The sequence below is a fragment of the Verruconis gallopava genome, assembly GCF_000836295.1.
Source record: "Verruconis gallopava strain CBS 43764 unplaced genomic scaffold supercont1.8, whole genome shotgun sequence".
NCBI lineage: Eukaryota > Fungi > Ascomycota > Dothideomycetes > Venturiales > Sympoventuriaceae > Verruconis > Verruconis gallopava.
Genome location: NW_015622144.1, coordinates 100,751 through 112,072, shown reverse-complemented (window position 1 = coordinate 112,072; position 11,322 = coordinate 100,751). Strand labels below are relative to the sequence as shown.

General features: G+C 52.3%; 5 protein-coding genes across 7 annotated transcripts; 3 read left to right on the top strand and 2 right to left on the bottom strand.

Moving 5' to 3' along the window:
* Positions 1 to 947: 947 nt before the first annotated feature.
* PV09_03039 (uncharacterized protein) lies at positions 948 to 1,963 on the top strand (the record flags this gene model as incomplete). The annotated part of the gene is made up of 4 exons (XM_016356181.1): positions 948 to 969; positions 1,034 to 1,127; positions 1,206 to 1,343; positions 1,420 to 1,963. 4 exons carry the CDS (start codon positions 948 to 950, stop codon positions 1,961 to 1,963), a joined length of 798 nt encoding a protein of 265 aa, XP_016215704.1.
* Positions 1,964 to 3,000: 1,037 nt separating this feature from the next.
* On the top strand, positions 3,001 to 5,157 carry PV09_03038. Of its 2 annotated transcripts, XM_016356179.1 has the most exons (5): positions 3,001 to 3,320; positions 3,379 to 3,628; positions 3,678 to 4,318; positions 4,370 to 4,599; positions 4,653 to 5,157. In XM_016356179.1, exons 1-5 carry the CDS (start codon positions 3,008 to 3,010, stop codon positions 4,743 to 4,745), a joined length of 1,527 nt encoding a protein of 508 aa, XP_016215702.1. In that variant the 5' UTR covers positions 3,001 to 3,007; the 3' UTR covers positions 4,746 to 5,157. The 2 variants fall into 2 exon arrangements, with proteins under 2 accessions (XP_016215702.1, XP_016215703.1); XM_016356180.1 differs by having other exon boundaries at positions 3,678 to 4,599.
* PV09_03037 (uncharacterized protein) lies at positions 4,981 to 6,065 on the bottom strand. The gene has a single exon (XM_016356178.1). The coding sequence runs from the start codon at positions 5,828 to 5,830 to the stop codon at positions 5,234 to 5,236; it is 597 nt and encodes a 198-aa protein (XP_016215701.1). The 5' UTR covers positions 5,831 to 6,065; the 3' UTR covers positions 4,981 to 5,233.
* A 292-nt stretch (positions 6,066 to 6,357) lies between these two features.
* On the top strand, positions 6,358 to 8,286 carry PV09_03036. 2 transcript variants are annotated; one of them, XM_016356177.1, is made up of 3 exons: positions 6,358 to 6,549; positions 6,942 to 7,098; positions 7,358 to 8,286. In XM_016356177.1, exons 1-3 carry the CDS (start codon positions 6,547 to 6,549, stop codon positions 7,618 to 7,620), a joined length of 423 nt encoding a protein of 140 aa, XP_016215700.1. In that variant the 5' UTR covers positions 6,358 to 6,546; the 3' UTR covers positions 7,621 to 8,286. The 2 variants fall into 2 exon arrangements, with proteins under 2 accessions (XP_016215700.1, XP_016215699.1); XM_016356176.1 differs by having other exon boundaries at positions 6,358 to 7,098.
* On the bottom strand, positions 7,850 to 10,933 carry PV09_03035 (uncharacterized protein). Its single transcript, XM_016356175.1, has 3 exons — positions 10,166 to 10,933; positions 9,325 to 9,942; positions 7,850 to 9,250 (listed from the first exon to the last, which is right to left on the bottom strand). Coding segments are annotated over exons 1-3 (1,443 nt in total). The 5' UTR covers positions 10,168 to 10,933; the 3' UTR covers positions 7,850 to 8,427.
* Between the last annotated feature and the right edge of the window lie 389 nt (positions 10,934 to 11,322).

Below are 11,322 nucleotides of genomic sequence, written 5' to 3'. Positions count from 1 at the left end.
GGCCAGAGATTTGGCTCAAACCAGAAAATTATTATCGGGCTTACATCTCGATCACAATATCTCGTGACTGCTCTCTGCTCATAGTTTGATCGGCCCAGCGCAATAGATATTTGCAACAGGAGTAGTTGATAGAAACCCTGCTAGTCTCAAGCCGGAGCATAAGATGCAGAGGGCCATGGTCCTACACAAGCGTTACCGGACACGACTTCAGGTACAACATGTAAGCATTTAGCTGATCCGGTAAGTTAAGAGAAGTGGAAGTCAGAAAAAACCAAGTTCTACGATCCTAGACATGGCCAAGTAACACCCGGTACTTTGAATACCTCCGGTCAAAGTCCACGTCAACGAGACATTTACTTGAAGGGAGCTTTCAACTTACCAAAACTCTCACACTGCCTCGTTAATGCCGTGGCTCTTTAACGCTTCTGTCCCAAAGCGGTAACCGGCGTATTCGGATCAGACTTCTGGGTCTGCCTTGGCTGTGTCGCCACGCTATGATTGGGCCAACGTGCAAGCCCTTTTGCAAGCACCCATGGCTGCCCCTTCGATGAACCTCCAAGAGCAAACACGTGCGTCGAGCACCTCGTCTCTGATGAGAATACGCTAGCGTGGAGTGATTTCTTTTTGCCTTGTCTCAGCCGGGCGTGAATGCAAACACGGGAATACGATGTTGAGGGGGGCGTTGTTGGGCTTCCCACTAGGTGCTGCGCCCTTGAGTTACTTACCCGTACGCGCTGTATAAGTTCGATCTCTTGGTATCAGCCTCAAGGAAAGCACGCACATCATCCAAACCTATCTGCCAAAATTCGTTTTCATTTCGCATCGTTTACTGCGCTATCATACGTGAAAGTTTTGTCATACTCGAGGAAGTCTGTGAAAAGAAGGCTTCCCGGTTGAGAGCACCTTGAAAGACCACGTTCAAAAGTCCCCTCTTTGGTTCAGCAAAAATGGGGTCGTCGTTCGATCCAAGTATGTGATATGTGGAAAAAAGGAAAAGAAGCTTTATGTTCACATGTACTAAGTATGTACCAAGGACGGAATTACATGAGCCATCCCACCAAGGGAGCAGGCAGCGTCTTCGCCATCCTCTTCGCCTTTGCTTTCACGTTGCACGTCTACCAGAACATGTACGCATCTCACATATGCTCTCCTTACCAACCTAATTCCGCTGCCGCCATGGATTCTGCTTAACACGTTAGCAATAGAAAGTACCGATGTTGGCGTCTCAACTGGTTGACGCCATGCACTGCGATCATCTTCCTCGCCGGCTCCATTTCCCTCGAGTACAGTGCCTTTCACCCAACGGACTTCTCGCCCAGTCAAGGCCTGTTTTACAGCGGATCGTAAGTTCTCTTCGATCCTTAGCATCCTGTCGACGCCATCGACCCCTTCTTACTAACGTGATCATCGCGACACTAGTGCTGTCCTCGTGGCCGCTTACTGCGTCTACTTGGTTTACCTGATGGCAACCCAGCACGAGCTCAAGAGGTGGTGGAACCAACTGATTGGCACGGTCTTCATATTCACCCTCAGCGGCGTCATCTCCCTCACTGCTCAGGGGACGTCTAATTTCTTCGGCACGGGCGCTACTCCTTCGAGCGCCCACGCAGGCCTACAAGTCTTGCGTGCTGGTGTGACAGTTCTCCTGGCTGCGAATATCGTCTCACTCGTGGTTTTTGTCCTCTTCTATCGGCACATAGCTCTCGGTCTGGGGCGTGAAGATATCAAGCGCCAAGTCAAAGTCTGGATCTCCGTGCTTTGGGCCATAGGCATCCTGCTTCTCGCGCGAAACCTGTTCCGCACCGTGCAGATATTTTTACCAGCCAGCGCTGACCTGTGGACTTCCGAAGCGTATTTCTGGATCTTTGAGGCCGCCATCGTTTTTGTCTGCATAATGTTGCTGAATTTGCTGCCACCAGTCCTAATTAGCCCAGCACGAAACGTATGCACTAATTCGTGCTAACCCATGCAATTTGGCAAAATCAAGGTTAACAGGCGTATATCTTTTCTCTTTTTCGTTTCCTTTTTTATTCTTTTTTCAAAGGCGGTAATGAGACAGGAATGATTTTGTGGGCATTGATTTGGGTTTTGCCCGTAGTCTGTCATTACTACTTGGTCCTGCTTTAGGACAAATCTTATTCCATGTCGCACATTGAAGAAAAAGGTACGAATACTATGCTGTTACTCCCATCAATTGAAAGGCGTGGATTTGGGATGATTGTCTTTCGATAAATTAATGCCCTTCAACCTTTTAAGTATGCGTAATATTCTGCCCAACTTAACCAAGTCATCGATAACGGTTTTCCTTTTACAGGTAGAAAGGTGGTAGCGAGATGCTTTTGAACAAATAGATCAAATCCAAAGCATACGCAGTCTTAGGTGGGACCTCTTCTGATTCTGTCATCCAAGAAGTTGATCATTTCGTTATCAACTTCATAGCGAACGCTCATATCGTACTCGTATCACACACATACATAGATCTCAACCCCCATCAACCGCACAATGAAGTCTCATGCTCTCTGCGTGACGGTCTGAGTCTCCCGCACCATCAGTGGCATTTCTATTCGTTCCTTTAGCAGATCAGTACTGTTGTTTACTTCCGCCAGGCCGAGAGAGGATGCCCTCGCACGTTGCGCATGAAACTTTTGTCTAAAATCTGAGCGTAATATCCTTGGAAGTGTTCCCCAAATACACGATTGCTGACTCGTCGTCATGGTAGAAAATGAGCGATTCTTAGTCAAAGCCGTGACTAGAGGCAGCGTGAACGAAAAACATGCCAATCCGCACTGAAGTTATCAAATCCTCTCATTTTCTTTCTTTCCTTTTATTGCCTTTCTTTTATCTTTGAAAAGTTATCTTCCGCAAAAAGTAGTATATGCTCCAGTATTAGTAGTAACTAGACGCGAGCCAACAAGGCAGAGCGCTAACCGGATGTGGCCAACGTGCCTGTACTGTGAAGTCACGCCTTATCGATTGAACCGCGCGCTGCCGTTTGCACAACCGCATCATGGAGCTGGATGGGAGCGAGAACGATGAGGACGCGACGGCCGAGCAGCGTTCCAATGGGCGCCTGGACGCTAGGCTCTCGGCCTTTGTGCTACTCTTGCTCTTGTCACTGCAAGCCCTTGGTCTGAAGATCATGTATCTTCCCTTGAATCGACTTATCGAGGATCGTTTCTGCCGCGACTACTATACCAAGGTCAACCCTGGCGTCATTCCGGTCTCCGGGTCAGTGCCAGAGCAGCTTTGCAAGGTCGACGTTGTTCAACAGCAGCTTGCTTCGCTCTTTGGGGCGATAGAATCTGTTCATTTGTTCATTGGTTGGTGATAGAACACTTCTTCGTCGGGCCAAATAAAGAGGCTAAAAACAAAATTTAGATCTCGTCGTAGTGTTGCCGTATGGTATTATTTCTGACCGCGGCCACAGAAAATTGGTGTTGATTCTCAATTTTTTTGGCTTCATTGCCATGTACTCCTGGCTTTTTGGAATGGGTTCGTTTGCTACCTCTGTGTCTCCGACGTGGATGCTAGTTGGTCCCGTTTTCTCCCTTTTTGGAGGCGGGGAGTGTGTCTTTATGAGCACGATCTCGGCCTTGGTTACGGATTTTGCGAATTCTGATATTGAAAGGTCAGTGAGGCGGCCAGCAGCACGACTTTTGGATGCTTAGTTTCTGCAGGACGAACATGTTCGCATACATCAGCTCCATCACTTACGTGGTTCATCTGATAAGTCCATCTCTTGCTGCTTTGACAATGTCACGTAGCTTAAGGCTTCCGTTTGTACTTGGATTGGTGCTCTTGATCGTCGCTATTCCTCTCATTACGCTTTTGCCAAAAGATTCGAACAACGTCGGTGATGACGTCGACTCAGAAATCGAGCCATTGCTGGACAATGGCGGCAATGAGGAGGAGCTACCAAAAGGAAATCAAAGGAGTCACACACGAGCCATCCACGACATTCGCTCAAAGGTTGAAACGGTATGGAAACAGGTCTCCGGACGGAAGAACTTCCAGCTGTTGCTGGGCGTTTTCTTTGTAGCTGCACTGGCTAGTTCAAATAGCCCTCTGTTTCCACAATACATATCAAAGCGATACGACTGGACGTTCGCCAGCGCAGGGTATCTGCTGTCAATCAAGGCCGCTGTCAACGTCACCCTTCTGGCCTTGATCGTCCCCACTGTTGTGCAGATACTCTCAAAGCGTCTCGAATTCACTTCCGGGCGCATCAACAGGCTTGGTGCCGAAATTATGCTAGCAATATCAATCGCTGGAGCCGTTTTCATAGCCCTGTCACCTGGCGTGCCATGTCTGATATTTGGTAGAAGGCTCACTTTTTCTAGCTAGGGCATCAAGCTGACGAGGTACACAGCATTCTTTGTCTACGCTCTTGGATCGGCACTACCCGTTTTCACACTTTCGCTAGTCAAGGACCCGAGTGTGGCAGGTACGGAGCTGCAGGTTAACGCCATGGATTACAGCATCACAATGATAGCCAAATACGCAGGCAATATGGTTGGCCTGCCTCTTATGACCATGCTTTGGGCCAAAGGTATCGCATATGGAGGTCCAGCACTTGGTTCACCCTACTTTGCATCTGCCGTATGTTTGAGATATCATTGAGGAATCATAGCGAGCTGACGCACAACCGATAGATCCTGTATGCCTTTGGTGTCTGGCTAGTAGCAGCTATGTCAGATGACAGGCTGGCTGATTCCTACTCGGATGTGGCTGCTCTTAGTCATTAGTCATGCTTCAGCTGATTCATAACTTCTCTAGAAATTTGTTTCTGCTTTTTGTAATTGGCGAATTTTGGCTGGTTGAAGCGCTTACTCGGTTTGCGACAAATGCGCCCAAAATCGAAGTAAAAGCTGCGACAGTCAGCTTGATGTTTAGACAGAAATGATTACGCCAAAAAAAAGTTTGCAAACAAAGAAGGTCGAAGTTCAAAGTTTGCCACGTGGGATGCCTAGAACTGTTTCCGTGTTTGTCGTGCGCTGTCGAAGACGGATATACAAACGCAGCGACGGTTCTGCTGGGGCAAGCTGAGCCCCCTCACAGACGAACTAAATGAATTATATCTGGCTAAAAGGCCGGAGGCGTCCTTTTCTGTTCTCAAAGGACAGTACATAGACTCTATTGTAATCGACAACATCTACGGTAGTAAACGATATATGGTCGCAACAGGTGAGCCGGGGACAGGCGTAACGAGTATCCCCGAATGCTGATGTCGGTTTCACTCCAAGTTCTCGTCTACAAACTCTATGGCTTGCCGTTGCGCTTTCCTCAAGGTCAAGGAATCCATCTCGCGACCTGCGGGTATGAAGTGCCTCATCACCCTTTCCACGTACGCATTTGGCATACCCAACGCCGAGGCGTCGGCAATGCCCTTGTTCATCCGCACAATGTACTCGTCCTTCGGCGCCGACTCTGTCACTCGCTTGCGATCAATGTAGACCAGCGATTCTTTCCTCACAGAAGGGGCCCTGGTGACGTCTATTCTCTCGTCCAGGTCAGCGAGTTGGTGAGGCCAAAATTCGATGGGCAGCATCTCCTTGGTGTACGCGTAGGGAACACCCTCGTTCCTGTCTAGACGAGCCTCGTCCAAGGGGCTCAGGTAGTATATGAGGCCCCAAACTTCGTTATCCGCCGCGGCGGCCGGCGCGAGCTCAACTACGTTGGCATAGCCGCGTTCGTTGATGATCCACTTGAAGCCGGGAAGGCGGCCAAGGCCGACGAAGTGGCTGTTCGGACAACGAGAGTGCATCTGCTCGATCCACAAGTTGGAGCCGTAGCCGAAATAGAGCTTTGCAGACGGAGACGAAGGGCTCATGTCAACACAATTCGGTCCCGCGCTGGCCGGAGCGGCGTGAAGCTTGAAATTCTTAAGGCAAAGGTGGAGCCGACCGAAATGTGAAACGAGGGAAATTTGAATCTGTTAGATCTCGAGGAGTGGCAGGTGGAGATGGAGCACTTGTGAAGGGTTGAGGAGGGTGCGAAGGACAAAGGACGAAGATTGTACGTGACGAATCTCTCATCATAGGTAAACTTGTACGGATGGAGGTAAGTTGCCTACAGGTTCATAGATCACGGCGTCCCCCACAATGTCGAGGACTTTGGGCGCCAGCTTGACAAGAGACAAGATCTCCCAAAACACCAGCTCCATTTGCTTTCTCCTCTCATTTTTTTCTCTCTTTTTTTTCCGTCATTTTTTCTGGTTAAGTTCCATGATATGCACAAAGTCCGACCACAAGAAACAAAAACAAGGCACCGCGCCGCGATCACGTGCGAGGTCCGCCGTCGCTCCTAGCAACGAGGCCCGCCCCCTGGCGCCAAACCCAGCGCCACTCCTGAATAAAACGGAAACAACACCAGACAGTCCTGCATCGCCAACCTTCCTCCATCCGACGTCTGAAGAATCGAAAAGTCTCTTGTCCAGCCCCGCGCGAGCCCGTACGCAGAAGTGTATCGACTTGACAAGTTAGCCGAGAAGCCATTATCACTCACACCCTCTCAGCACACGTCCACACGCACCGAAAAGCTAGTCCAATGGTAAGCCAGAGACCCTGACCTGGGCGATTCCGTACCCTTCCTTCCGGCGGACCACCGTCGAGCGTCACCTGGTGTGTGGGAGAGTGTGCGGGCAGGTGAGCAGGCGAACTCGCGGATCCTAGAGTCTGCGTGTGTTTACAAACCCGCCGCTTGCATTCTCTTCGGCTTCGGCACGACATCTCACCTCTACTTCTTCGCTCTCCAGCTCTCGCTTCAAACGCTCCTCTCGCACTCCCTCGCCACCTGGCCTTTTCTGCCTCCCACACGCACGCACACTCACTCACTCACATACACGCACACACACACCTACCCTCTGTCCTTTCTCGCTTTCCGCCCTCGGACATAATCCGTCTCCGGAACTCATGGCAGCATCAAACTCACAAGGCCAACAGGCGTCGACGAACTACAAGGAGGCCTTCTCCCTCTTCGACAAGCGCGGCAACGGCCGCGTCGCCATCGATTCGCTGGGTGATCTCCTCCGCGCATGCGGCCAGAACCCAACGCTCGCCGAGATTGAGGAGCTGAAGCGCTCTGCCGGCGGCAGCGACTGTACGTTTTACCCCCTCGTCAAATCCTCCACCCATAAGCTCTACGCACGCTTCGCTAGCACCGTGCTCTGATCGCGACGATGACGGCGGGCACCTAGCGCCGGCTACAAAATGGGAACCGTGAAAGAATGAAGAAGCGGAGACCCAAAAAGTAAAATTAGGGAAAATAAAAACATGGAACCCAAAACAAGCAGACAAAACACAAGTCCCCCCTCACCGAATGTTGAGTTTTGCTGACAAGGACATGTTCCAAAATACAGTCGACTTCCCGACCTTCTCTTCGATCCTCAACCGCCCCAACGGCTTCCGCGACCCGGGCGACCCGTCGACGTACACGCGCGGCTTCCAGGTCTTCGACAAGGAGCTCACCGGCTTCATCGGCGTTGGCCAGCTGCGCTACATCCTCACCAACCTTGGCGAGAAGATGACCGACGACGAGGTGGACGAGCTGCTGAAGGCCGTCGACGTGCAGGGCGGCGAGGTCAACTACGAGGAGCTCGTCAGGACCATCCTCGCAAACTAAAAGGCTCGACCATCTCGATGGATCATGTTTTCTCTTTGCGCGTGTGCATGTTGGATCCTGGGGGCTTTTTAACATCTTTTCCGGCGTTGGGTAGGGCATGAAATCGGGGTAGGGGCCTTGCACACGGTTGAAAACCTTATCTCCCTTTATTTTTTGCTTAAGCTGTGGAGGCATTTCATGACGGAAACACGTACGCACGCACGCACAGCTTTGTATTCATTTTATTTTTCCCGCTTTGAACCCCGCCACCATGAAGAGTTGAAGGATCACACGAGCGACAATGAGCGCCAGAAATGGATTTGGCAGGATGCAGCTACAAACACGGTGAAGCAAGTCACCACGAAAGGCTTCTAACGTTGATAGACACACAACAATACCACACAGCAAGAAGTTTCTCATGTATCAAAAGTCTATCTGTGTATGATGCTCTCAGCTCGCTTATTCGCATTCATCTCACAGCGCACGATCCATGTCAAAAGGGCCATTTATATAGCTCGTGTATGTGTCTGTTACCCATCATTTCTTAAAGCCAGACTATGCGTTTGCCATTCATCAGCACAAGCGATGGGTGACGATGAATGCTCCCACATGTTTCTGTTGCAATGCAATTCATGATATCCGAGGCCCTCGCTAGGAGGTGATACTCGTACGTCATTTCGTCATCAGGCTATGAACGCTAGGAATCGAAGGTTAGAAAAGAAATGCCTATCCGTCCGTTTCTATTTGCGTCGCTCTCTAAGCTTGGAGGGGAGAGTGTGTGCGCGCGTGTGTGTGTATGAGTGAAGGGGAAGTGTTCCTGTTTCGCCACTATTGGAAGAGCATGCTAGCAGCATAGTCCAGATTTCCATCCGTAGCGTCCAGCGCGGCGATCGCCCTCTGGCGGTCAAATCCTAGCCCAATGAGTTGTTGTATCGACGCCTCTGGCCATTTTGTCGCGCTTGCGGGAGTGGGTGCCTGCGGCCGAGAAGCTGGGGCGCCGGAACTTGATGCACTGTTGTCCGCGGTTGAGAGCCCCGTTGCTTCTGATAAGCTGCTCTGACTTTCGGCTTGCTTCCCAGCTGCATTTGTGCTGCTGCTCGCATAGCGGCCACCGTGTAGATGATTTGCTGCCGCGGCAGATGATCCAGCGGGCCGGACGCTGCCCGTGTTTGCACCGACTTCCATACCGTTTGGTGCAGGAACCGTCGGCTCGTCCATCATGGTCTCCTCGAACTTCTTCGGGATCTCACTCTCCGGAAGAAACTTGACGCTTGTATGCGGGAATCTCAGCTCCCCTTTTAGCAGGTCAATGCATGCCTGGTGCCGCCTCAGCATGTCCAGTCCGAATAGCAGATCCACATCCTTGCCTTCCATGACGGTAAAGGCGCAGTCTAGTTCCGCATCACCGATCTGGATCTTGGCCTGATGTACGCGGCCCAAGATACGGGCTGTACCAACGCCGCGGGCAATTCCGCCAAAGCGCTCGTCAATCAAGTAGGACAGACCACAGGACTCGGCACATGAGGGTGACATGATTGTGGTCTGAGCGCCGGAGTCAACAAAGGCTTTGATTGGAACGTTGTTCACGACGACATCGACGTAGAGCATGGACACGCGGCCGAAGACCTCTGGGTTGTTCTCGATCGCGTATCTGTTTTAACATGCCAAGTCAGCGACCCGATATTGCTATGTCAGAAACATGTAGATAGGCACGAGCAAGCATACTGTAGATTTGCTTCAATCTTTTCCCTGCGGATCATCTCCGCTATCTTCTTCTGAGCGTCTACGTTGAACGGATCTTCGTTGAGCATTTTCATTTCCTCCTCGCGCTCGCGCTGCAAGCGATTTCGCTCCTCGAGCATACGCATCCATACCTGCAAGAAGCGGTTTGAATCATGCACTGCCTCCGCCAGCTGGGGACTCTGCTCGATGAGACCGGCAAGCTGTGGTGGGTTCGCCAAGATATCCTGTCTCAGTTGCTCGATGCGCGCAGGTGTGTCTGCTTCGGGCGGTGCTACGGGCCGTCGCGCCTGTCCTGCGCCTCCGTTATATGTGCCGCGAGCGCTACCGCCACCGAAACGGCCGTTTCCGGTTGTGTCCGGCCGCCGCACCATGACGGCGAGCATCTCGCCATCCTTGATGTCCGCCTGCTCGAGCGTCTGGGTGTCGCTGCGTAGGGCCTGGCCGTTGAAGAACAGTGTTTGTATGTTGGCTGGAAATTTTGTCTCTGCCTCGATCATGCCCTTCAAATCGGCGATGGTAAGACCAGGCGGGAGGTCCAGTGTGAGAAGGTCCTGGTCGTTGGGCTCGCCCGAAGCGTTGATCGATATAGTGATGCGCGGCCTGCATGATAGAGAGAATCGGCATGGTCAGCCTTCGCTACCGAAACGTTTACTTGCCCATTCCGAGACTCGTCCGCTTTCGTTGCGTCGCTTGCCGTGACTCTTGTTTGGATGCCCCGGTGGCCCATGGCACAAGAGGCTCCGCGCAGGAGAGACATGCAAAAGTAGCACACGGAGACTGTCGAGGCTGGTCCTCCACAAACAAGAGAGATGAATGGACTCACATTGGTCGACTGTGTGCAGGAGAAGACCTGCAGGTACCTGTATGCAAAGGGTTCTGATTCGAGTAGGGTGTCGTGTCACGAAGAGGTAGCTCAAGATCTCTTCGGCAGCAGAAGTGGAATAAAGATGGCAGCGAGCAGCGTTCGGTTGTGGTAACGAAGCGGAAAGAAGATAAAGGTGGGGAGCACCAGGGTGCGTGCGGGCGTACGTGGTGGGCTTTTAAATGTCTGGGAGCTGCTACAACAATATCGACTTCATAGTCAAAGCTGCAGACGTGAGGCAAGATAACGAGGCCGTTGGTGGCGGACGGGGTGGGGACGTGCAAAGAAGGTTGTCGAACGATTCGGACCACGAGGCAGCCACAGAACGCGCGGCGGAGGCGGCGATGTCTCTTGATTATAAACGCACTGGGGTAGGAACTTTACCGACAGGGCGGGTGGTGGAGAGAGCGATGACAGGGCGATGGACGGTTGTGCGAAAGATGAAGCTCCGGGGGGCGGACAGCTGGGGTGAATATGAGCGAAGAGGTATCGCGAGGGAGCAGAGGTAGGTTGAGTGTTGGAGGTGATGGTCTGCTGGCAGGTGGATTGACAGGCAAAGCTGGTGGTGGCACAAGGCACGACGCCTCACGCATGGTGGGCCTGCCACAGGAGCGGAGGTGCTGTCAACGTCGTGAGGCTTCTGCTGGCAGCCAGCAACACCTGGACTCGGCCGTGTTCTCATTCCTGATTGATCGATCAGCCAGCCAGGCATGGAACCGGAGGTCGACGTGTCCGCTCAAGCACGCTGACGCACGCTCGCCAGACACAAGCAGAGCTCGTCGCCGTCACTTCCAGAGACGCTTACCCGTCTGGTGCTGCGAACGCCCTTAGCCCAGCAGAGAGCCCAGACCGAGGACATGCACGAACCGATGACCTACAGAGGCTCGAATGCGCGTTCCGATGTTCGGCCGCCGTTGCGTCATCGCGGTGCGTCGCGAACGAAACGCCTCTGACTTTCCGCCGCACTCTGGCTGTACGTCCGTCCGCCAGCGCCGTCCTCATGTGGAGCCGGCTCGGTCTTCCTGCGCGGGCGTGTCAAAGGACACGCGTGCAACGCCCACCGGTAGTATCGTCTTCCTCGGCTCTGCCCCGTGAAGACAAAGAGCCGGCTTGCGGAA

Coding starts and splice junctions, on each gene's coding strand:
- PV09_03038 (XM_016356179.1), top strand. CDS start 3,008: ATGGAGCTGGATGGGAGCGAGAACGATGAGGACGCGACGGCCGAGCAG. Junction 3,321..3,378: donor ATCTGTTCATTTGTTCATTG/GTTGGTGATAGA, acceptor AACAAAATTTAG/ATCTCGTCGTAGTGTTGCCG. Junction 3,629..3,677: donor GCGAATTCTGATATTGAAAG/GTCAGTGAGGCG, acceptor TAGTTTCTGCAG/GACGAACATGTTCGCATACA.
- PV09_03037 (XM_016356178.1), bottom strand. CDS start 5,830: ATGAGCCCTTCGTCTCCGTCTGCAAAGCTCTATTTCGGCTACGGCTCC.
- PV09_03036 (XM_016356176.1), top strand. CDS start 6,912: ATGGCAGCATCAAACTCACAAGGCCAACAGGCGTCGACGAACTACAAG. Junction 7,099..7,357: donor CTCTGCCGGCGGCAGCGACT/GTACGTTTTACC, acceptor TCCAAAATACAG/TCGACTTCCCGACCTTCTCT.
- PV09_03035 (XM_016356175.1), bottom strand. Junction 9,251..9,324: donor AAGATTGAAGCAAATCTACA/GTATGCTTGCTC, acceptor ATGTTAAAACAG/ATACGCGATCGAGAACAACC.